General features: G+C 43.2%; 1 protein-coding gene across 1 annotated transcript in view; it reads left to right on the top strand.

Moving 5' to 3' along the window:
- ABCA3 (ATP binding cassette subfamily A member 3) overlaps positions 1–25721 on the top strand; it is an 82874-nt gene that overhangs the window by 16881 nt on the left and 40272 nt on the right. The window contains exons 2-7 of the mRNA XM_028705448.2: positions 5421–5514; positions 8894–9152; positions 9507–9634; positions 10191–10356; positions 24590–24849; positions 25544–25660. Of these exons, the coding sequence (XP_028561281.2) occupies positions 5461–5514; positions 8894–9152; positions 9507–9634; positions 10191–10356; positions 24590–24849; positions 25544–25660 (984 nt within the window). The 5' untranslated portion in view covers positions 5421–5460. The remainder of the gene's footprint in view (positions 1–5420; positions 5515–8893; positions 9153–9506; positions 9635–10190; positions 10357–24589; positions 24850–25543; positions 25661–25721) is intronic.

Raw genomic sequence — 25721 nt, 5'->3', positions numbered from 1 at the left:
TATTATTTAGCCTTGCTTAATTGCAACACAGTGTCACGGGCTTCTGGGCTAGGGTTCAAAGTACTCTGCTTTGTAGATATCTGGTTTAATTTAGACCAGTTAGTTGCACAGGTATTGCCAGTGCACATGGCTTTGCTTGAGCCCTTGCCATTCTAAAAACTGTGTTCTGCCTTTCACCCAGGATCTGTTATCTGTCCCACCACTCCGGAAAGGTGCACTTTCAAAGGGATCCTGACTGGTGCTGCCTTTCCAAATTTTGTATCGCCAGGAAGTAGCTCTTTAGCTTTTCTCAGCAGAGCTGACCCAGGCAGCATAAATAATAAGATAAATGTTGGACTTTGTTCAAACAGCCTCTTGTTGCTTATTATGCTATTTAGCACTAACCTTGCAGATGCAAGAACTATCTGGGTAAGTTATTTGCATTGAAATTCTACCCATTCTGTGCAGACTCTGCTAATTCTCCAGTATGTACTGTTTGGATGAGTGAAGATCAGCAAGGAATTAGACTACTGGGCTCTACTAGACTCTCACAGTTTTGGCTTGGAATTCAATCCTATCCTGGCAAATTCAGGTCACATCATGCATTTAAAGCACTATGACATGTCTTTAAACAGTCATGGCTTCCCCTAAAGAATTCTGGGAGCTGTAGTTTGTTAAAGGCGCTGAAAGTTGCTAGGCCACACTTATTTCGCTCCCAGAGCTGCAATTCAATTGGTTATTAAACCACTCTGGAAACTGGAGCTCTAGGAGGGGCATAGGGGTTCCCCAACAACTCTCAGCACCCTTAATAAACTACAGCTGTCATAATTCTTTAGGGGGAGCCATGACAGTTTAAAGTTGTATTGTAGTGCTTTAGAAGTATGGTGTGAATGTACTCTCAAACCGCACACTTAAAACAAATACAGTGGTACCTTGGGTTACGTACTTAATTAGTTCCGGAGGTCCGTTCTTAACCTGAAACTGTTCTTAACCTGAAGCACCACTTTAGCTAATGGGGCTTCCTGCTGCTGCCGCGCTGCCGGAGCACGATTTCTGTTCTCATCCTGAAGCAAAGTTCTTAACCCGAGGTAATATTTCTGGGTTAGTGGAGTCTGTAACCTGAAGCGTATGTAACCCGAGGTACCACTGTATGGAGCTCTTGTGAAAGAACCCTGCTCGTCTAAAAGACTGGATTTTGTGCAATAAGGAAAATGATGGGGAGATGTACTAGACAGGGATAAGACTTGCTTGATGCAACATCATCTGCTCTCCTTACAAGCAAATTGGGATGCCTGCTCATTAAACAGGTTGTCTGAAAGTGACCTTTAGCCCAGTGGCAGCAGACGCTGCTTTGCAGGCCAAAGATCCCAGAACAGGTAGGAGGTAATGGCTGCTTCTAGAACAGACAGTACTGGAGGTGGGCCAATGCAGCTTCCTATGTTCCTGTCACCAAGGGACCTGTCACAGGCCACGAGTCCTGAGTGTGTTGCTAAATTGGTGCAACCAGCACCAGCGGCGTAGCTCAGGCACCCGGAACATCGTGTGCACCTTCCATCCAGGAGTGGGACAAACCACCCATTGAGCAGGGTGCACTGGGGCAGGGCGCGCTGCACCGAGTTTCGTCACCCCCCCCCCAGCTGTAGGGTGGCTGAGGGAGAGGCAGCGGCTGGACGCAAGCCCCACGCTGTCGTTTTGGGCAGCGTGGAGCCTGCAGGTGCCCAAGCCACTGTGTCACATCGCCCATAGCCACTTTGTCACCCCCTTCAGGGATGACACCTGGGGCGGGTCGCACTCACCGCACCCCCCTTCCTACACCACTATACACCACCTGAGAACTTCCTGCCGCAAAGCATTTTACAGTGGTACCTCAGGTTAAGAACTTAATTCGTTCCAGAGGTCCGTTCTTAACCTGAGGTACCACTTTAGCTAATGGGGCCTCCCACTGCCGCCACCACGTGATTTCTGTTCTCATCTTGAAGCAAAGTTCTTAACCTGAGGTACTATTTCTGGGTTAGCAGAGTCTGTAACCTGAAGTGTCTGTAACCTGAAGGATCTGTAACCCGAGGTTCCAGGTGTTGCAAAGAGCATTTTCTGGTATACAGGACACTACACAGGTGAAGATAGAGATGTTGTTTGGAGCCTATTCTGCCCAAGCCCTGGGCTGTCTCCTCTCACTTAGAAGGAAGTTCTGTTGTGTTTCTTTCCTCTTCAGTAAGCTGCCCTAAGCTGACTTGAAAGACAAGAGGGCGGTTTCTGTTGTTGTGGAAAGGCGTAGGAGGTTTCTTTTCTTCTTACAACAGATAATTAAGAATTCAAAATACTTGGGTTATTGTAGCTCATAGGATCATAGGAAGCTGCCTTATACTGAGTCAGACAATTGGTCCATCAACTCAGTGTTGTGTGCACTGACTGGCAGCAGACATTCTCCCAATCCTACCTGGAGATGCTGGGGATTGAACCTGGGACCTTGTGCATGCAAGGCGGAGGCTCTGTCACTGAGCTGCAGCTCTTGCCCCCTGTGATGCTGGTGTTAGATGAGCTTGCCACTAGTAGGCAGGCTGAGGATGTAGCAACACATGGGCCAATGCCAGTATGTAATTTGCAAAAAAAAAAATCATATACCACTGTATCATAAAAATATATCACAGTGGTCTACAACGTATAGTTCCTACACACTCCGTGATGTGGCTTCGGGGCCCACAGGAGATTTCCTTGCTTCAGGTACCTTTTTAGGGAGCGAGATGTTTTCATCTGTTGTGTCTCTTGTTATTTATTTTTGAAACTGTTGCTGACCTTTAGCTTTGATGGCTGTTTGTTGTTGCCTCCGGACATGGTGTCTAGTTGTGCAAAGATGTGTTTTGTGGAGGTTTGTGCCCTCTGTCTCTCAGGCCGTCAGAGTTTATAAGCCTCTTATTATTGGTTCTGCAAAGTGTTTTTCATTTTGCCTGCACAGTACAAAAAAAAAGGAGCCTGTGCTTAAATCAAAGCCCATGGTAATAGAATCCCACTTTATTTCCCTTTTGCATAAATATACTTTGCATAAATATAGAAGACATAAAAGGTAAAGGTAAAGGTACCCCTGCCCGTACGGGCCAGTCGTGTTCGACTCTAGGGTTGTGCGCCCATCTCACTTAAGAGGCGCTGTCCGGAGACACTTCCGGGTCACGTGGCCAGCGTGACAAAGCTGCATCTGGCGAGCCAGCGCAGCACACGGAATGCCATTTACCTTCCCGCTGGTAAGCGGTCCCTATTTATCTACTTGCACCCGGGGGTGCTTTCGAACTGCTAGGTTGGCAGGCGCTGGGACCGAGCAACGGGAGCGCACCCCGCTGCGGGGATTCGAACTGCCGACCTTTAGATCGGCAAGTCCTAGGCACTGAGGCTTTTACCCACAGCGCCACCCGCGTCCCAATAGAAGACATAGACACATGCAAAATAAAAAATGATACAAATGTATTCTGTGGTGGGTTGAATGTATGGTGTGCTTTGATCCTGATCAATGTAGCATCTGGAATGACTGGACTGAATTCTCCCTCCCCCTTCCCTCCCTTCCCCTTGACCTTTAGAGTGCAGCCTTTTAGACAGCACCCCAGATCAGAAGTTCTTACTTACGTATTTCCCTACATTGCCCTGTTCTGCCTGGTTCACCAGCTGCAACCTTTCTTGGACAGAGAGCATTTAGCCTCAGAAAGTCATTCTCTAATAATTTCTCAGGTACTGTAATGCACTCCTCATGGGACTTCCCTGGATGATATTCTAGAAGTTGGAGATACTGCAGAATGCAATTTCCAAGTTACTGCACTGTGCAGTACTGTCATAGCACCGCCTGTCATTGTACCGTTGCTCCAACTGCTTCTGAGCTACTAGGTCCAATTCAAGGTGTTAGTACTAGCGTACAAAGCCCCACATAGCTTGAGACCCAAGAGTGCTTTCACCAACCCCAAATCTGCAGCCTAGGAAAGAGCCTCTTCAGTAGGAGAAGCTAAATACATATTTTTTGGAAAACAGTGTTCCCTAACATAGTGGTTTAATGATCAGTTCTTCTTCCCAGGGAACTTTGGCAATTCTCTGATGGAGAATGGGGGGTCTCCTAACAACTTAGCCCCACCCCTCTTAACAAACGGCAGGTCCCAGAGTTCTTTGTAGGAAGCCATGACCATCAAAGGGATATCATAGTGATTTAAATGTATAGTGCGGATGTGACCAAAGAGTTCTTCTCTGCTTCGCTTTCTGGAAGAGAAGCAGTCCTTGTCATGGAGGACTGGTGTAATGTTTTAGGTTCCAGAGATTAAATATCATACATAACTCGTAACAAGCTCATTCTGCTGGCGCTGATCCTAAAGTAGCCAAAATGACACCACCCAGACAGAAGGAAGATGTTCAGCAAAATGTCAGAAGTTTACAGAAGCACAAAAATCCTTCAGGGGGAAAAACCCCTGAAGGGGTGGGTATCTCTCTCTCTCTCTCTCTCTCACACACACACACACACACACACACACTCCCAGCAAAGAACAGCCCAACCCAATGAAGTCACAGCATGTTTCGTGTAGGGTTACCAGACGTCCCCGGATTTGCAAATCTGTCCCTGGGAAACGTGACAGCGGCAGCCTCAGCAGCCCAGAGCCAGCCTGGTAGCGCAGTTGGCTCTGGCTGGCTTCAGGAGCTGCTTGCCATTTTTCCTTGCCGGAAGTCCCCATATGATGTGTGTGATCTAAATTGCAGCATTTTGTTGCAGGTTCTGTTTCTCATCTTCTCTCTCAGTCCTTGTCTGAATTAGGAAACATCTATCTCCAAAAGGGAATTTACTGATATCTGATTCCGGCCAGCTCCTGAATACAGGGCGAGTTCAGACTTGCCTTGCCTTGCGTCCTATTAAAGCAGGCTATTTTGTTGCATCAGTTTTGCTGCCAGGATTCCTATGAATCTACACCCAAGTCTATTGTTCAGGGCTTTCATGCTGGAGTTAGCAGGGGCTATTCTCTCATACGACCTCTGACAGTGGAGGTAGAACATAGTCATCCTGGCTAGTAGCCATTCATAGCCTTACTCTCTGTAAATTTGTCCAATCCTCCTTTAAAGCCATCTGAATTGCTGACCATCGCCTCCTCCTGTAGGTGTGAGTTCCATAGGTTTATTGCACACTATATGTGAAGAGAGGTACTTCCTTTTATCTCTCCTGAATCTTCCAGTAGCCAAGGTGATGGCAGTTTGAGCTAAATGACTTCTGGAATATTTTCAAGTGTAGTATCTAGAGTATTTTCCAGCTCTAATCCTAGGCTCTTCTTGAGACATGCAACTCTTTATTTTGTAATTTTGCCCATGTCTTCCAACACAGGAGACAGCAGAACACTTCTTGGAGTAGGTCTCTCTATAAGATGACTGTCTGGTTGTGAATTTGCTTTGCATGATTAACTGAAAGCTCAAATCATTTTCTTCCTCAGAGCCCTGGAAGCTTGTGGCTCCTCCCTTCCGAAGTGAAAGATGGTTCTGCTACGGCAGTTTGGGCTTCTTCTCTGGAAGAATTACATCTTGCAGGTAAGATTACAGAGAGTCGTACAACATGGGCAAGAGGGTGGAAATGGAGAACAGAGATGTGGAGGTCAGACCTCTACATCCTTGCTCCCAGTGTACCTCGCTTTAAGGCCCCATCTGCACTATACAGTACATATATTTAAAGCTGTGACATACCGCTTTAAGTAGTCGTTGCTTCCTGGGAAGTGTAGCTTGTTAAGGCTGCTGAGAGCTGTTAGGAGACCCCTATTCCCCTCATAGAGCTACAGTTTCCAGAGTTCATTGGGAAGAGGGATTGACTGTTAAACCACTTAGGGAATTGTTCGCCATCTTGATCTAGTGATAAAATGAAATAATAAAATTTCAACAAGGCATTATTTCAAGAGCAAAGCAAAGCAAATAACCAATGTGAACAGTTGGGAAGAAAAGTGTTTATTCCTGTGTAGCTCGTACAAGACTTGGGCAATGCAAACATGTCTAACTAAGGTGTGTTTGTTTTGCTTTGCATTAAACGTTGATACGTCCCTGTGGGCTGGATTGAAAGATGCTTACTTGAGATTTTGGCCATGGACTAATCCTATGATCCCATGCCAAGGTTAATCACCTTTAGTCTCTCTCTTATTGCACCTGTCAGGTGTAAATGGATCTTCCATTGTGAATCAAAGAGCCCACTAGGTCATAAGGTGGTGGCCTACAATTGCGTATCAGTGTGTTGGTTGCACAACTCAGGTGCCCAGGTGCCTCATCTGCACTGTATCAGAGGTCAGTTTGTCTAGAAGGCTGGTTTTATACCAAGTCCATCTTGACCATCAATCCCCCTTGACCAGGGGACTGGCAAAGCTTCTGAAGGGTTGCGTGCAACCTTTCCAAGCTCTGCTGCTTGAAATCCTTTTCAGTGGAGATGCTCAGGATGGGACATGGAGCCTTCTGTATCAAAGCATGTGCTCTACTCCAGAGCTGTGACTTCCCCCCAATGATGATTGTACACTGCATATGAAACAAAGGTAGCATAAACCAAGGCCTCCCAAACCACAGGCTTTATTCAAGTGGCATCCATAAAAATGCAATTAAAATCATACAACATCTAGCACAATGCATTACAGTTGCTACAACAGGCAGAAAAATTATTCCGTGTTCCATCAAGACCCTCAGGAATTTTTAAGTGGAGCTGCTGGTGTAAACAACAATCTTGTGGCACGTTTAACAAAATTAGTGGAGAATAGCTCAAATTACCCAATGCATGAAGCATGTTCCTGTGTTGCTAGTATAAATACATATGCTTGGGAGAGGGAGAGTAATGTCAACCATAAAGTGTCAAAACCAGGAAGGGCAAAAGTACAAAGGGATATCTCCAAAGGGATAATAAAATATTAACTCATACAAATATTCCCTTCAGAAATAATAAAGATATGTAAAAATCAATGTATTCTCCACCTGTGAATTCCATCATTGAGAATAAAGGTTCTATAAAGTCATAGATGAGCCAGACATTTTATATATACTAGTGTTACTGAGTGAGTATGTGCCTCAGTTTTTGTATAAGAAATTACGTCATGCCATACGGGGTGGGGGGAGGTTCATTTGAGTTCTGCCATTTAGATACTTTTAGTTTATGAGCGCTCTTGTCAAGGAGGGCAATTTGCCAAACCCTAGAGTACCAACAATCCAGATTATTAAGACTGAAGTTCGACAGTAACAATTACATAATAAGCAATGACCATTCAAAGAAGGCACCTCCAGGCAAGGGTTTAGTACTTCAAATAAGTCATTCACCTGTTGCAAACAAGTTACTGGCAAACAAGTTTCTTGAACTTACTGTATTTTCCTTGGAAAGGGTAAATTCTGATTCATTGGGAGTGGTGCTACAGGGGGCATTTTGATGCTGTCAGCGTCATTTGGATGCTGCAATCCCACAATACACTGACATCCTGACATTGGTTGGGTAACTGGCTCAAATAGTGGGTCCGTGTGATTTATCCTGATTCAAGCCACAGGTGAGAGAATTGCATTATGACTGCAGAGGAAAAGGTTCCGCATGATCCCAGCACGTTATGTGAATGTATGGGATTCCTAGCCCACTCTGATAGGTACAAGAAATCCTATGTACACTGCACATTGATAGACCCAGCAAAGAGGAGGAATAGGCAAATGGTTTAAATGCTTTATGAATTTCCTTGGCAATTCATTGCTTAACCATTATCGTTTTTGTTTGTTTTTGTTTTGGAGATTGCGGAACTGCCTGTACTTTACTTAATGAATAAATGTCTTTCCGAAACATCCACCCATTCCACCCACCTTTTTCATCCAAACCACCCCCACCCCCAGAGCCCCATTTCTTGGCCTCCTTGTATCTGCCATGTAACTTGATCTGCTTGCAAAGTCTTGTGTAGAGTGTAGTAATACATATGTAAGGCAATTACAAAAGCTGTGGTCGCTCCTGATCGCATGTCTACAGCATTTATGACTGGATTGGCAGCTCTTCTCCATGGGTGAAGATCTAGATGCCTTGGCAAGTTCTATCTGCAGTTGCTGTAAAGGCGCATGAGCAGAGACTGGCTCTCTATGCTTTGTTTGCTAGCTCAAAGGAGGCACGAAATGGCTTGCAGAGGAGCAAGTCATCCCCATATCTCAGTTTATTAAGCTGAATGAGGCCATTGTCTGAAAAGGTTATTGGTCCCAAAGATGCTGCAGTGCTCTTTGGACTTGATCTAGAGGTGATCCCTTGGATACGGTCTTGATGTCACTTGATTACAGGTATGAAAGAGAAATGGCCAAGATGAAAATTCAGTGCCCTGGAATTGCTTTTTAGAAATAGTTCAATAAGTTGGCAAATAATTTACTGCAGAAACAGAAAGTTGTGTCGTCGTCATCGTTATTAATATTTTTAATTTAATGAACTTAGTCACTTTTTTTTTTATAAAATGTAACTCAAAGTGATTTACAACAAAATAGCACATACAGTAAAAGCAACATAGAACTAAAACACACTTAAAGCTAAAAACACATTCAAATTTATAAAAAAGGAGGCCTAAAACATCCCACCCACTGAAGGGCACAATAGATAATTAAAGACGAATGCCAACAACAAAGTCCTGGCAGAAAAGAAACATTTTGACCTGGCACCTAAAGATAGGCAACAATGGTGTCAGATGTGCCTCCCTGGGGAGAGCATTCCATAAGCAAGGAGCCAGCACTGAGAAGGCCTGTTCTCATGTCGGTTGCTAGCAGACAGACCCTCGTTGATGGTTCAGCATGTCAATTCTTAAGTTCTAGCAGCAGCAAAGAGTAACTTGCTGGGGGTGCAGCATAGATAGCAACACCTGATCTACACTTGCAGCCGTTTCCCACCCAGGGGAAAGGATTCCATGCCAAGCTAAACACATATACCTGGTTTGTTTTGCAGAAGCGACAGATTTTGGTCACGATCATAGAGATCTGCCTGCCATTGTTGTTTGCTGCCATCCTCATTGCCCTCCGTCACAGAGTACAGGCGGTTGACCACCCAAATGCTACCACCTATCACAGCCTTCCGGTGTCTAATCTTCCTGTCTCCCCTCATTGGCGCCCATACAACTTGGAGCTGGCCTATGTTCCTGCTAACAACACGGCTGTGAAGAGCATCGTGGAGACTGTGGCGAAGGCACTGGAAATCAATACCAAAGGTCAGGAACTAGGCAAGGTTGTCTGCATGTGCAAATGTTTGCTCCTCTAGCATAATGCCTCTGCTTAGCACAGGAGTGGGGCACCCCTTGGCGTTCTTTCTTAGTCTTTGGCTTTGACTCTGTCTACTGTTGGGCTCCTTACCTTCTGCTCAACCAGTCCCAATGGGGAAAAGTCTGGAGTTAGCTGGCTCTGCTTGTCACTGGATCTAGCTCCACCAGCTGTTGGACTCTCTGCCTTCCTCCCTACAAAAACCCATAGACAACAGTCACCATTTCTTGAATGAAACACCTTGCCGCTCCTGTTCCCCACCCCCACCTCGCACACTCATTGTGTATATTTCGTTTCCCTTGCAGTTCGAGGCTTCCCTTCTGAGAAAGCCTTTGAAGACTACATCAGGTTTGACAACCGCTCTGGCAATGTTCTGGCTGGCATTGTCTTCGAAAACCTCTTAGCTCACAGTCAAGAGCCCCTGCCACTGCAGGTAAGGAGTTACGGGGGCAGGGTTCCTCAAGTTGATGATGCAGGTGTGGGGGGACTTTAGTGGGCATGTGTGGCTGGGAGCCATCTTGGAAAATTTAACTTGGCCAGTGAGTGGCAGCTAATAATGCACAGTTAATTAGCAGGTGCTTCCAGACAGCCTGTTACAGTGAGCATTCTTTTTGCTTTGTTGCAGGCAGGTTAGATGATGTTGGCTTTTTACAGTGGTACCTTGGTTGTCGAACTTAATCCATTCCAGGAGTCTGTTCGACTCCCGAAACCATTTGAAAACCAAGGCACAGCTCCTGATTGGCTGCAGGAGCTTCCTGCACTCAAATGGAAGCTGCGTCAGACGTTCAGCTTCTGAAAAAGTTCAAAAACCGGAACACTTACTTCCAGGTTTGGCGCGTTCAGAAGCCGATTGTTCGGCATCTAAGCCATTCAGGAACCAAGGTTCCACTGTAATGAGTAATCATTCTGATTAGTTTGCTGGGAGATTGGCTTTTGCCCATTTTTCTATATTGTTATGTGGGTTTTTAAATTTATAATTCCTCTTGCAGGTGAGTTACCGACTGCGTTTCAAATACAGCCCCAGGAATGCCCCTCGGAGTGAGCAGACAGGCCTGAACCCTAACCTGGACCGTGATTGGCACACCAGCTACCTCTTCCCGCTGTTCCAGTTACCAGGACCCAGAGAACCCAACTTGCACGATGGAGGGACACCAGGTGAGTAATCTCTGGGCTGGGAGTTCATGGGGAAAGTTAACTATATGGGCATCAGAGCACAGGAACAGAGGAAGCTGCCTTAGGCCAGGTCAGACTCTTTGAGCACCACAGAGTAGCACAGCCTCCCCCTGACTGGCAGTAGCTCAGGAGAGTCTCAGGCAGAGGCTTCTCATATTCTGTGCTGCCTAGTACATTTTAAACTGGAGATGGCAACTATGAAACTTGGGACGTCTTGTGTGCAAAGAAAGTTATCTGTGACATGAACGATGGTCCCTCCCCAAAGGGATCTACCAGGCTGGGGTTTTTTTGTGTGAGTATGTATTCTGTTCTGCGGTTTTTATTGGAGATAGTGTTACTTTAGGTTCTTGCATCTGAGGCCATTTAGGACCTTGCATGCTAATACTGGGACGTGGGTAACGCTGTGGGTTAAACCACAGAGTCTAGGACTTGCTGATCAGAAGGTCGGCGGTTCGAATCCCCGCGATGGGGTGAGCTCCTGTTGCTCGGTCCCTGCTCTGGCCAACCTAGCAGTTCAAAAGCACGTCAAAGTCCAAGTAGATAAATAGGTACCGCTCCGGCGGGAAGGTAAACGGCGTTTCTGTGTGCTTCTCCGGTTCGCCAGAAGCGGCTTAGTCATGCTGGCCACATGACCTGGAAGCTGTACGCTGGCTCCCTCGGCCAATAAAGCGAGATGAGCGCCCAGAGTCGGTCACGACTGGACCTAATGGTCAGGGCTCCCTTTACCTTTACCTTTACTAATACTAATACATTGAATTGTTCTGCAATACGCCCCCAATTTTACCACATTATTGCTACCTGTCTTTGTAGAGCTCAGTAGCTAGGAGGATGGAGACAAAACTAGAGTTGGTTCCACCTATCATTGACTCTTGACTCCACCCAGAGTGAGTCTCCTTGCCTCCTGCCCTACCAAGTCCCAATGGGCACCAGCTACCACTGGGGAGTCTGTGGCCCTGCAAATGTAGATGGACTCCTGCTCCCTTAGCCCTCAGTCAGGGCTGATGGGGGGCTGTAGTCCAACAAATGCCTGGAAGGTCACCGGTTCTCCACCCTTGCTGTTGTGGTTGTGAAGACAAAATGGAGGTGAGTAGAATCTCGCAGCCACCCTGAGATCCTTGGAGGAAAGATAAAAATATGATGCCCTCCTCTTTTTAAAAAAATTGAATTTGCATTCAGCTGTCATAGCTGATGTATGATCTTCCTAGAACAAATTGTGCTGTTAAGTTAATGAACTGTGTGGTTATAGATGTGGGTGAGGGCTGCCCTCATCAGATGGCAAGCAAGGCTTTTTGGGTAAATACACAATCCATAAATGGCTGTTTTTTCCAAAGCAACTAGAAACTGCTTTTTTTTTTTTTTTTTTTAAATTTTTTTATTAAGTTTCATTTAATGCATACACATAACACAGGTAAGTGAAATAGAAAAGGAAAAGGAAAAAAGAGAGATTAAAAGAGATACAAAAGTAAAAAAAAAAAAAAAAAGAAAAACAAGATAACATACAAATTGACTTCCATCCCTCTTGACTCTGGATTCCTAATTTTTCCAAGATTCTATCTTTACAGCTGTTTTTTGTTTAATAACTTGAAACATCGATAGTTTTATAATAAACCAACTATATTTGATACGTTTTCATACTTTCCTTCTATATATGTCATAAATTTAGCCCAATCATCCCTTAACTTTGTATTCTTTTGGTTTCTGATTTTCTGCGTCATATTTGCCAATTCAAAGAAGTCATATAGCTTATTTTGCCATTCCATCATCGTTGGCGTGCTCGTGCTTTTCCATTTTTGAGCAATTAACAGTCTGGCCGCTGCTGTTGAGTACTGGAACAAAATTACATCTTCTTTCTTAATCTCTTCTCCTATGATGCCTAATAGAAAGGCCTCTGGTCTTTTTGAAAATGTGTATTTTAATATTTTTTTTAGCTCATTATATATGGTATCCCAGAATTTTTTAATATCATCGCAGGCCCACCACATATGCATGAAATTACCCTCCTTTACTTTACACCTCCAGCAGACCCCGTTGCCAATCTTGTATATCCTATTCAGTTTTTCTGGTGTTAGATACCATCTGTGAATCATCTTTTCTATGTTTTCCCTGATTGCGGCACACGCCGTAAATTTTATTCCCTTCTCCCACAGTTTTGACCACTGCTCATAGGCTATGCTATGTCCTAGATCTATCGCCCATTTAACCATGACTTCTTTGATCTCCTCGTCTTTTGTGTCCCACTCCAATAAAATATTGTACATTTTAGATAGTAATTTAGAGTTACCTTCAATTATTTCAATCTGAAATTTCGATTTTTTTTCATTCATTCCAATTTTTTTATCTTCCGCCCATATGGCATTGATTTGATAGTACTGTAGCCAAACTGTCAGTTTTCCCTCCAGCTCCTCATATGGTCTTAATTTCCACGTGTCCTCCGATCTTACCAGTAAGTCCTCATATGTTAAATTCTTTGCTCCCGTATTTGTATTTTTAGTTGTTATAATATTAAAAGGGGACAGCCACCAAGGGGTTCGCCGTTCCAATACTTTTTTATTCCTATTCCAGGCTTCATACAAGGGGCCTCTGATAATATGATTCGAAAATCCCCTATGCACTTTCCCTTTATTCTGCCATAGATAGGCATGCCAGCCGTATCTATTGTCCGCCCCTTCCAGGTCCAGTAGGTCGCTATTTTCTAGAGTGATCCACTCTTTCACCCAGCATAAACATGCGGCTTCATGGTATAACTTTAAGTTTGGAACAGCGAGGCCCCCTCTTTCTTTTCGGTCTGTAAGAATTTTAAATCTGATCCTTGGTCTTTTCCCCTGCCAGATGAATCTGGAGAGAGTCCGTTGCCAATCTTTAAACAATTTAGTCCCCCTAATTATTGGAATATTTTGAAAAAGGAACAACATCTTAGGAAGTACGACCATCTTTATCGCCTCCATCCTGCCCAGCCATGATAAATTGACTCTATTCCAAACATCGAAATCTCTTTTGATCTCTTTCCAAACTGCCGAGTAGTTGTCATCAATTAAGTTTATGTTTTTTGATGTAAGCCAGATTCCTAAATATTTTATTTTTTTTGCGATTTTTATTCCGAATTTCCTTTCTAGTTCTTCTTTTTCATCACTTTTCAAATTTTTTGTCAGCATTTTTGTCTTCAGTTTGTTTAATTTAAAACCGGATAGCTTGCCATATTCCTCCATGATCTCTAATGCTTTGCCAATGCTCTCTCGGGGTTCTTCCAGGGATAATATCAGGTCATCTGCGTAGGCCTTTAGTTTAAATTCCTTCAAACCTATTCTAATCCCTCGTATCTCAGACACGGTTCTGATTTTATTCGCCAATATTTCTAAGACCACAATAAATAGAAGCGGGGAGAGAGGGCAACCCTGTCTTGTTCCCTTTTCTATCTTAAATTGGTTTGTTAAGTTATTATTTATTACCAATTTGGCCGATTGGGTTGAATATATAGCTTTTATTCCTTTCAGAAAGTCGCCCTCTATCCCCGCCTTCTCCAAACATTTTATCATAAACATCCATGATACGTTATCGAACGCTTTTTCGGCGTCCACAAACATCAGTACTGCCGGTACATTGTTATTAATCTCCAAGTATTCAATTAAATTTATGACATGTCTAACATTGTCCTTCAGAAACCTGTTCGGTAAAAAACCGGCCTGATCCTTGTGGATTAAATCCGTTAGATGTTTTTTCAACCTGTTTGCCATTATGTCCGCAAATATTTTATAGTCATTATTTAATAGAGATATTGGCCTATAATTTTTGATATTTAATTTGTCGGTGTCCGATTTTGGAATTAAGGTTATGAAAGCCTCCCGCCATGACTCCGGTATTTTTCCATCCTTTAAAATATCATTCATAACCTCACAGAGGACTGGCGCAAGTTGGTTTCCTAGGACTTTGTAGTATTTTGCTGATAAGCCATCCGGACCTGGAGTCTTCCCCGATTTCATTCTTTTAATTGCATTCTGGATTTCATCTATATTTATGGGTTTGTTTAGCTGTATTTTCTCTTCGGCCGTTAAAGTCCTCCCTTCACAGTTCTCTAAGTATTCTTCTATTAGGGTTGTGTCCTCCTCTCCTTTTTTATATAGCCCTTCATAGAACTCCAGAAAATTTTTTTGTATCTTTTTTGGATCTTCTACTATTTCTTCTTCTACTTTTATTTTGTTTATCACGCTTTGCTTTTGTCTTTTCCTCAGTTGCCACGCTAATAATTTTCCAATTCTGTTAGCTGATTCAAAATATCTTTGTCTCATTAACCTGATTTTCCATTCAATTTCTTGGCTCACTAGCATCGAATATTGTGTCTGTAGTAATTTAATTGCTTGTATGCTTTGTGTGTCTTTTGGGTTCTCTGTCAGTTTTTTCTCTAATTGCCTTATATGATTGAGGATCTCTTCTTTCTTTTGTTGCCTTAATTTCTTTTTGTAACTGTTCTGCTGAATGAAGAAGCCCCTCAGCACCGCCTTACTGGCGTCCCAGGTTATTTCTGAGCTCACTCCTGTGTTAAGATTCAGTTCAAAATAATCTTTTAAAGTGGCTTTTGCTTTTCCGATGACTTCCTCGTCCTCTAGAAGTTGTTCATTTAATCTCCATCTAAAGCCTCCTTTTAATTCACTTTTTAATTCCAATGTTATTGAATTGTGGTCTGAGAGAGTTCTCGGGTGAATTTCACATTTCGTAGCTCTTAGGGAGAGTTCTCTCGACGTCCAAATTTGGTCTATTCTGCCCCAGCTCTTATGTACTTCTGAGAAGAAGGTAAACTGCTTTTCTATTGGATGTTTGTATCTCCAAATGTCTATTAAGTCCATATTTTCTTCCAAGTCCTGGAAAGACTTTGGCAGCTTCCCTTGGTTCTTTTTCCCCTTTTCTGTTTGTCTATCAATTTCTGGGATTGGCACCGCATTAAAATCTCCCAGCAGTATCGTCCTGTTGTTTTCTAGTTCTATTAAAACTTGTTCTAATTTTTTGAAAAACTCTGGCTTGTTCGAATTTGGGGCGTATATGTTTACCACATTAATTTTTTCCCCCTGGAAGCTGATTTGTACCCCCAGTATCCTTCCTTCTTCATCCTTATAAATCAGTTTAGGTTCCCATTTTTCTTTAACATATGTTACTACTCCTTTTTTTTTCTCTACCGTGGAACTTATAAATTCCATTCCTAGCTTTCTATTTATTAATACACGATTGTGCTTTTTGGCTACATGAGTCTCTTGTATACAGATTATGTCCAGTTTTTTCTTTTTCAAAACATTTACAACTTTATTCCTTTTCGCTTTGTCATTTACGCCGTTTACATTCCATGTTAGAATTTTTAGATTCATTCTTGTTTACTTAACTTATAAAACAGTAGTTTGCGGATTTAAGTTTCAGTTAGTTTAGATTCGAGTGGTTTTACTTTCTGTTTCTTCACCCTCCGCTCCCTCCGCTCCCTCCCCCCCCTCTCCTCCCGAGTCCCCCCCCAAACCCGCGCCGTCTCCCCCGCCCCCACCCCCATCCCCGCCCCCATGTACCTCTCCCGTCCCACCAAGTTCTCTCTCATATCTTCGTAGAAACTTCCTGATTTCCTGACTTTCAGCAATTTTAAATCTTTTTTCTTTATAAAAAAAGGAGATCCCTTCTGGGAACTCCCATCTATGTTGAATGCCATTCTTCCTTAGGATATTTACTAACTGTTTGTAGCCCTCTCTCTTGCGAAGGAGTCTGATTGGAATTTCTTTGAAAATGATGATTGGTCTTCCATCTATCACCAGTTTCTTCTGGTAACTTTCTCTTAAAATCTTATTTTTCAGCTCCGTCGATTTGAAGATTACCAGGCAGTCTCCTGAAATCTTTCTTACTCTGTTTTGTTTGGGTTTTACTTTTATTCTGAAGGCATTTTCTATTTCTTGTGTGACTTCTTCCTCCTTCAAATTTAGCCATCTAGCCAGTTCTCTTATCATTTTCCCTTTGACATCTTCGTTGACCTCCTCTCCTACCCCTCGGAATTTTAAATTTAGTTGTTTTTGTTTCATTTCCATCATTGCCAAATTGTCCAGAATTTGTTCCTGGCTCTTGCCTAATTCCTCAAAGTTCTCTTTTATTTTCTCAGCTTCCTTTCTCTGATCTCTTATTTCTTTTTGTGTTTTTTTATTTGAGTCTTCTAGGGATTTGGTTCGAGTCGTTAAATCTTTTATCTTATTTGATAGTTCTCCCACCGCCCCTTCTATTTTCCTATCTATTGATTTCTGCATCTCTCCTAACTTTTCCTCCATGTGAATCTCATTCTGCTTAAATTCTTCTTTTATTTTCAACCAGAGTATATCTAAGTCTTTGATTTCTTCATGGCGTGACGTTTTCCTTTCTGCTGGAGTACCCACTGCCTTCTTCCCTTCCTTTCCTGCCATCCTCCCCTTCCTATATTTACAAAACAAAATACGTTTTTAAGACTCTCCCTTAGGGGGCGTACAATCTTATAGGAGCCACTTAATTATTCAGTCAGTCCCACCCACCACCGCCCCTTTGGCATTTGTAACAGTACTTTGAAAGGAACGATGTAAGGGTGGGAAGGCAAAAAGGGAGGGGTACACGAGGGAAATTTAATACGAGGGGGTAGGGTCCCAAAATAAGTGTCAGGGAGGAAACAAAGATGTTCGAAGACCAGATTCTATTGTGTTGCTCCTCTTCTAAAAACTTCAGCCACTTGTCTGGCCTAATCCGCTTTTATATATCAGAGGGCTTTGTCAGGAAGAAGGAGTCTGTTGTCATCCTGCTGGAGTCAGAAGTAGTGATTGGGAAAAAGGGCTGGTGGAGCGCGGAAAGGGGGGAAAGCAGGGAGGGGGGAAAAAGGGAAAACGCGGGAACAACAAGCTCACTAAAGGTGGAATAGTAGCTCTGCCTCTTTATATTCCGGGGTTACGCCGCAGAGAAAGTATAAAAAGGTCGTTTCTGCGCACAGTTTCTCGACTTTCTTTCTCTGCCTTCTTTCTCTTTGGGACGCGATTCTATGTTCTTCCAGCAGGGGACTAAAGGATCCCTCACTTGTGGATTAACAATGTCCCCACAAAGTCCTCGCGTTGCTGCCGTTCTTATCGCACAAAGTCCCCCGGATCTCCAATATTCCAATTATAGCCCTCCGAGCTTCCCCAAATTATATAAAGTATGTCCGATCCTACAGTTATAAGGAGGGTGCCCCGTCTCGCTGTAGCAGGCGAAGTAAAGAAGTAAAGGAAAAGGAAAATGGATGTAGATACTAGCTGACTGCGGGGACGCAATCTTCTGTAGATATTCTCTCCCGTTGCTAGTCACTAGCGGGAGGCGGCAGATTCCAACGGCTGAAAAGGGGAGGGGGGTTCGTGGGACTTTAGTTATTTCGAACCCAGCCGTGCCGGGGGGGGGTGGGGTGCTTCCCTTCTAGTTTTCTTTCTTCTCTCCCCTCCAATCTCCCAATCTGGTTTAAACCTCCGTTCCGTCTCTTCCAAGCCCCTCCTGTTCTTTTCGCAACTGCCCAAATGAAACAAAGTCTCTGAAACTTACTCTTTGTCCCGGTTTTATCTGTCGGTTATCCACTGCCTTGCAGTAAACATTAACAAGGACTTCACTTCTCTCTCACTACAGCCGGTAAGTAACTAAGTCTCTTTGTTACAAACTTACGATTTAGTGTCCAGCGCCATCTTAAATCCAGAAATCAGGTCAGGCTCTTTAAACAAAATCCATTTGCATCCAACGTTCCTCGGACCTTTTCATTCAAAATTTTGTCTCTTCCGTTGTCATACGGTGTTAAGGACGTCAGATTTTTAGGGTTACAGAGATTTGTCGCTCAACTTCGGTGGGAGCTTGAGGCATAACTGCATGGGGTTCGCAGGCCTTGCCGATGCGCGTCTCTCGATCCGCTGCCTCCGGGTCTTCCTCCCCAAAAACGGAGAGAAAAAAACCTCCAGAGGCTTGCGGATCACTCCAACGCCGCTGGTTGCGCTTCTCTCAAGGGGGCCCCCCTTGAGATTAAATTGGGGTCGCAGTGCCTATGCGTAGCCCCTCAAAGACCCCATGAAGTTCGGAGAGGTTTCTCCGCGCTCCCTTCCCGGTGGCGATCCAAACCGGAAGAAACTGCTTAAAAGCAGGCCCACTCTGCATTGCACACACACAGCCACGCTGCTCCATGAAGCCTCTGGAGGCAGGCACCGGCACAAAACTAGGGCATCGCTGGCCAGCACAGGCTGTGAGAAGCAGGAGGTCTCGTTTCCAGCTGCCTACTTGTTTATCATTTAAAGGACAAGCTGTGTGCATCGCCTGCCTCTCTCTCGAACCCACTTTCATTGTCTCCTTGGCTCACTTATGCTGGAGGAGTGAGCGGCGGAATGCATTTAATTAGCAGCTTAACAAATGGCTGCAGTTGCAGAGAGTTGGCAGAACTGCCGGCACCTAGGCTTGGCATGTTTCCGTGTTAGTCATCTCCTAATTGGAACAGGGTTGGTGAAATTCTTCTGCTGCAAAGACACAATGACATTTGGCGGCTAATATGCACATCTTAGGTCTAGCTGCAAACTGCATGGATATGTCGTTTCAACAATAGAAGGGAATTTATGGGGGTAGGAGGATAGGGGGCTTGGAAAGAAAATACAGAGGTGATGGTGATATTGATTTATACCCTGCTCTTTCCCCTGGCATGGACTCAAGGTGGCTCAAGATTTTACAGATAATATCTCAGCTGTGATTCTAACTTGTAGGAATTTAGGTTTCCATGAGGTTTGAGGATCCCAGAGAGCACACTGCAGCTTTTGATCACAGTCACATGATACGTTTAAAGCACCCAAGGCTTCCCCAGAAGAACCCTGGGAACTGTAGTTTGTTGAGGGTGCTGGGAATTGCAGCCCTGGGGTGGGTAAACTACAGTTCCCAGGATTCTTTGGGGGAAGCTATGCACTTTAAATGTACTTTAAATGCATTGGTGTGGATGTGACCTTTTAAGTCTCATGTCCGCATGTATGTATGCATTTGCAGAATTATTTATATATCACCAATAGTATAAACTGTTGAGGCGATGTAAATGGTGAGACATTACTTTGTTGTTGTAATAAAACACTAGGTTGGCGATTGAGTATGTAATTATAATGGTGAGTAGAGATCATAGAGAGTGCTGGAACTAATAGGCCTTAAACTGTGGGAGCGGCTAGGAGAGGCCTGTAATTCCACACTGAACTTCAGTAACTGGCATAAGAAGTTATGCAAATGTTTGCCACGTGAGATGTATTTGCTTGATTTACTTACTTATCAAACCTTTATTAGGCATTATACAAATAAAACCATAAAAGAGAAAATAACATATAAAAGCCTTGAAATATATATAGAAAGGCAGCAGTTGGCTACATACATATATATATATATACATATAGAATGAGTGGTTTTCCTTGTTAACCTGCTCCTTGGAGGACTGCTACCAAAAACTCGGCTACCCCCGCCGTTACCCTTTGGTCAACGTCGGATAGGCAGAATCCCACACATTCACCTTGCTGGGGTTCCAGACCACCCAAAAGAGGGGACAGCACGCGTTGACGGAGCGTACTGTACAATGGGCAATGAAAGAGAATATGCTCTACAGTGTCCGGGACATTCATAGAACATCTGCAGAATCTCTTGTTTCTAGGAATGTTTTGATATCTTCCCCTGACAAATGCTGAGGGAAAAACATTCAGACGGGCCAGCATAAAAGCCCTACGTTGGGCTGGGATTATTAATTTAGTGACGTAATTGGCTCTGCTATCTAAGATATTTGAATCATAGAATATGGGGGAGCAAATTTTGTTTACAGCTGTCATAATATTTTGTCTCTCGACATCCTTTAGTCTAGTTAGGATATTATGGAAAATGTATTGCTCGTTAGAATTGTACAGGGGCTCCAGCTCGATGCCTAAAGATTCAATCTTTTTTTCGAGGTACTGATACCATCTTGATTTATAGGAGTCTTTGAGCAAATCAGCGAGCAGACTTGATGGAGGGCAGCGAAAATGGCAGCGTAACCAGTACTTTATTGAGGTGGACCAGGCCCAATATTCCATTGTGTGTATGCCTATTTCTGCACACATTGTTTCATATTTGATCACAGCTGGGAGTCCAAGAGTACGTCTCAGAAAGCTGGAGTGAATCTTTTTTAGATCACTGTTATATGCTTGGACCCATAGCGGGATTCCATAGAATATCTGGGATTGCACTTTTATTTGAAATATCTGATTGGCCGCAGGAATGAATTGATTACCTTTCTGATAATAAAAACGGGCAACTGCTGATGAGGTGCACTTTGCCTGTTTTATGGCATTTGTGCGATGATTTGCCCACCCTAAATTGCTCTGGAATAAGATTCCCAGATACCTATAGATTTTCACTTGTTGGATTTCTTGCCCTCTTATTTTCCATTTCTCTAATTTCCAACCATTCGAGAAGACCAAAATTTTTGTCTTCTCATAATTTATAGAGAGTTTGTTACATTCACAGTAAAGGATCAAAGAAGATATAAGACGTTTCAGACCCAAGCTCGTTAATGATAGTAGGACAGCATCGTCTGCGTATAATAAGAGAGGAACTGGTTTCTGATTAAGTTTAGGGGCATGTGATTCTATTTTTTGAAGGTGATCTGGCAAGTCTGATAAAAATAAATTAAATAGAAAGGGGGCAAGAATACACCCTTGTTTTACCCCTTTCGAGTTTGGAATGTCTGATGAAAGGTGACCTTTGGTGTTAAGTTTGACTTGACAGGTATTGGAAGAGTATAGATTTTGTATTAGAATCAATAAGCGCTGATCAATTTTTAATTCTGCGAGTTTCCTCCACAGCTTTGGACGGTCAATTGAGTCGAATGCACCACGAAAATCTACAAAAGCAGCATATATCTTAGATTGCCTTTGGGATCTGTATTTTTCAACCAAATGCATAAGTATAAGGCAGTGGTCTAATGTAGAGCAACCTTTGGAGAAACCTATTTGTTCTTTCCCTGGTAAATTTAGGTTTTTCATCCAGGTAAGGAGTTTAGATAAAAGGTGCTTAGCGTAGATTTTCCCTATCACTGATAATAGGCTTATCGGTCTATAATTCCTTGGTTCTTTTGGGTCGCCATTTTTAAAGATTGGGATAATTATTGATCTTAACCATATCTCAGGTATGATCCCATATTTATCTATGAGAGTAAACAATTGAGCTAAGGGTTCTGCCCACCAATCTATATAGGTCTTGAATAATTCTATTGGTAGACCGTCTGGCCCAGGAGATTTCCCCGATTTGAAATTTTTAACTATCTCTCTAATTTCCTCTTCTTCTACCCTTGGCCACTCCTGGAGTTTATTGATTTTATTTTTAGTGGTCTCATTTCCTTTAGGTTCACTGTGTAGATTGTTAAATACAGATGTAAAGTATTGGGACCATTTGGATTCTGCAATTAGTGGTAGAGTTAATTGATTTTCGGCTTTCAATCCTCCGTACACTAGGTTCCAAAACGCTTTGTTGTTTTTACTCTGAATTGAGTCGAATAATTGTAGCCATTTTTGGGTTGCATATTTCTGTTTCTTTTCGGCCAGAATGTAATGATATTTTCTTTTTTCATCAAGATAAGAGGGCTCTAGTTTAGTGCGATTATTTTTAAATATTTGGCGCAGTTTTCTTTTTAGCTGGAAACATTCATCATCAAACCAAGGGCTAGCGCTATGTTTAAGTACCCAAACTTTAGGTGGAGTACTAAGCTCTACGAACATTTGGAAGATTTCATTATAAATTTTCGGAATATCACTGTAAGGATTAGTGGTCTTTAAGTTGGATAATATTTGTTTTCTCAGGTTAGCTGTAAGTTTTTGCCCCACTGCTGCACTCATTTCCTGGGACCATTTTAATTGGGTCATTTGTTTGTATTGAGAAGGTTCTATGATATTATACTTGGTTATTTTGGTTTCGTCCTTTAAGTTAATAGACAACGATAATGGCTGATGGTCGCTTTCAGTACGCGTTCCAATTTTGAGGTCCATGATCGAATTTATAATATTATTTACAGGCTTTGTTTGGGCTGAATGCTTGTTGCTTGTTTTAAATAAATTCCCGTATTTTGTTAGAGTCCGAACATCCTACTATAACTTAGCCTTCCTTGTTGATTACTAACAATAATTGCACTATCTTGCCTGCAGGATTATAGTGTTAATAGACATGTGAAGCAAAGGAAAGAGGAAGGGAGTGGAGGAAGATAGCCCCACAGTTAAAATAAGTCAGTTAATTAGACAGGGCATGGGAGCCTGGTCATTTCTTGAGAGGCACTGACCTCCCTGTAACCTGTTTATTCAGCACTCATCCAGATTTGCTTACACGAAGTTTATGCAGGGATTAGATTATATCTCATTTTTATTGAGCATTCATTTTGATTGGTTTATGGAGCAGTTCTGTATTATAAGAACATAATAAGAGCTGGCTAGGTCAAGCCAATGGCCTATCTAGTCTAGCATCCCCTTCTCCCAGATGCCTGTGGGAAACCATCAGGCAGGACCCAAACACTATGATACCATTCTAAACAGCCTTGGCTTCCCCCAGAGAATTCTGGGAACTGTAATTTGTTTAGGATGATGAGTAGGGCCAGCCCAGGATGTTTTGCTGCTTGAGGCAAAAAAGAAAATGGCGCCTCCTCCTTCCCCTCCTTCTCGGCCTGAGGTCACTGCAGGAGACCAGGGGAAATTTGGTGTGCACACTTTTCTCTACTTAAACTTCCTCAACTACAGCTTTAGCTTCTACTGGATTCGTTGATTGGCATCAGGCTTATCTTGTGCAAACTCTAAAAATCATATGAACTCTAGGCTAACATACTTAAGCAAGCAAGTGTGGTCAAATGCTCTCATCAACACTCGAAGAGTGAATCAAAGCATAGCAAGATTACTTGGAGGCACATACCTCAGGGAGTTATTTGGCAAATTTTGATGAGATTGAACAGCAACAAAATTTACTGTACCGGATGTAGAGTACAAAACTTTCAAAAGATGGCAGAAAGTATGGAGGGGAACCTAATGATGGGACAGCACCCCTAGTATAGTCCTAGATGAACTTTCTCCAAGAGATAAGTTTAGGGTAAATTCATTTATCCCTGTCATGGATGCTCTTGAAGCCAATCTAGGCAGCAGAGCAGCAGTGAATAGGAGTGTGACTGGCAATTTTTCATTTTTGCTGAAGCTGCAAGCAACCAAGGAACAGATTCACAATGGCATTGAGATGTTGGTGCAAGAGTATCCAAATATGACCTTTTGCACTCCCACCTGTACAGGCTTATGCTGAAAAGCCACCAAGATATATATCAAATAATATTCCAGGAGAAAATTTGGACCGCTTTTCCAAATGTGGAAGCAATTTTCAGATTGTTCTTGTATTTAATGGTTACAAACAGAATGGTTGTCTGATCTAAGCATTCTACTGCATAGAAAATGATAAACTGTGACTTCCTGATTTTAATGATATAATGGATAAGTTTGCATCAAAAAGAGCTCGAAGGAAACTGTTCTGACTTTGTATATAGTGAAATGTTACAATATAGGTATGATTCCCCTATGAATGTTCTGTGTGAATGTCTTCCTTAATTCCATACTTCTGTAAACTTATTAAAGGTTATAAATGTATAAACAATATTTTAATTAATGCTGAAAATTCAGCAACATTCTACTTCTATTGAGCAGATAAAGAAGAGGACTAGGTTTTATTTCTCATGATCAGAAGACCTCCTAGCCCTGGGCCTCCAGCTGTTTTAATCCAAGCCTGGAGGGGGGGCAGAAAGGAGGCTGGAGAGGAACAGGCAGGGGGAGGAAGAGGAAGAGGAGGAGAAGTAGTGCAGGAGGCAGCAAGCAGTGCCTTCCTGAGGGCCCGGACTTGCCCCCCATGGCTGTCCCCAGCCTGCCACCTGAGGTGACTGCACCACCGAGCAGTGATGAGAGATGTTAAGAGACCCCTATTCCCCTCACTGAGTTCCTACAGTTCCCAGATTTCACAGTGAAGAGGGATTGGCTGTAGAACCACTCTGGGGTCTCCTGAGGACTCTCAGCACCCTTAACAAGTTGTGGCTCCCAGAATTCTTGGTGGGGGATTGGAGGGGAGAGCCATGACTGTTTAAAGTGGTATGATAGTGATTTGTGGTGTGAATGTGGCCTCGGTATCAGACAACTCCTGTGATGTCCTTTCTGACCCCCTCCTCTTGCTTCCTTAGGGTATTACCGAGAAGGCTTCCTGGCAGTGCAGCATGCTGTGGACAGGGCAATCCTGCAGTCTCACACCAACACTTCTGCGGAAAGTCTGCTGGAAAGGTTCATGGTGGTCATTCGCCGTTTCCCCTACCCACCCTACGTCAACGACCTCTTTGTGCTGGCCATTCAGAACCAGCTTCCCCTGCTGCTCATGCTGAGCTTCACCTATACCTCGCTCAACATAGTCCGTGCTGTGGTGCATGAGAAAGAGAAGAAGCTGAAGGTAATGCAGTGATAAATGTTTCTGACAGTCCAGGCTAGGCAACAAGGCTGTCTGTGTGGATTTCTGCATCTGCCGTGTATATAACTGAATTTGCAGTTGCACCAAACACCTATTGACTTTGGGACTCTAATCCCAGAATTTATTACTCCCGGAGAATCATAGGGTTGGTTCCAGCTAGGTCCTATTCAGAGTAAACCCACTGGACCTGAGTTAGTCGTGTTAATTTCAGTGTGTGTACTCTGAGTAGGACTTAGCTGGATACCACCCTTGGCTTCCATCCATTTTTTGGAAAGAGATTGAGGTCCCATCTGCACTATACATTTAAAGCAGTCATATTTCATATAAAAAGGCAGGTAGCTGCTCCCTTCTTGCTTGCATATGTTTTGGAAACAGTAAGTGATCTTACAGAGAGCAGGAAAACTGAAGAGCAATTTATATTGGCCAATCTTTTGCATGGAACTGAAGGGGTATGGCTGGTTTTGAAAGATTAGAAAACACAAACTTGGGCAGAAGAACATGTCCAGTGTTTGCTGATTGCCCTTATCTGTTGAAAAGAACTGTAAACGTTCATAAGTGTTCCTTGGAAGGGAGAAACTGGCTATGGGATTGAAGGGATGAATAATGTTGGGAAGGAGTCAATGTTAGAAGAACCCAATGGCTTGCATGAGGTTATGCTGAATTTTTGCATCCGCAGGAGTACATGCGAATGATGGGCCTCAGTAACTGGCTGCACTGGAGTGCCTGGTTCCTCATGTTCTTCCTCTTCCTCTTGGTCTCCAACTTCTTTGTCACCATCCTCTTCTGCGTAAAGGTGAGCATCTCCCAGCTGGCATTGAAACTTAGCACACACCTCAGGGTTGGCAGCACACTCT

Source organism: Podarcis muralis, chromosome 14 (genome assembly GCF_964188315.1).
Source record: "Podarcis muralis chromosome 14, rPodMur119.hap1.1, whole genome shotgun sequence".
Taxonomy (NCBI): Eukaryota; Metazoa; Chordata; class Lepidosauria; order Squamata; family Lacertidae; genus Podarcis; species Podarcis muralis.
Note: the sequence above shows the minus strand (reverse complement) of the source record. Positions and strands in the feature narration are given on the sequence as shown.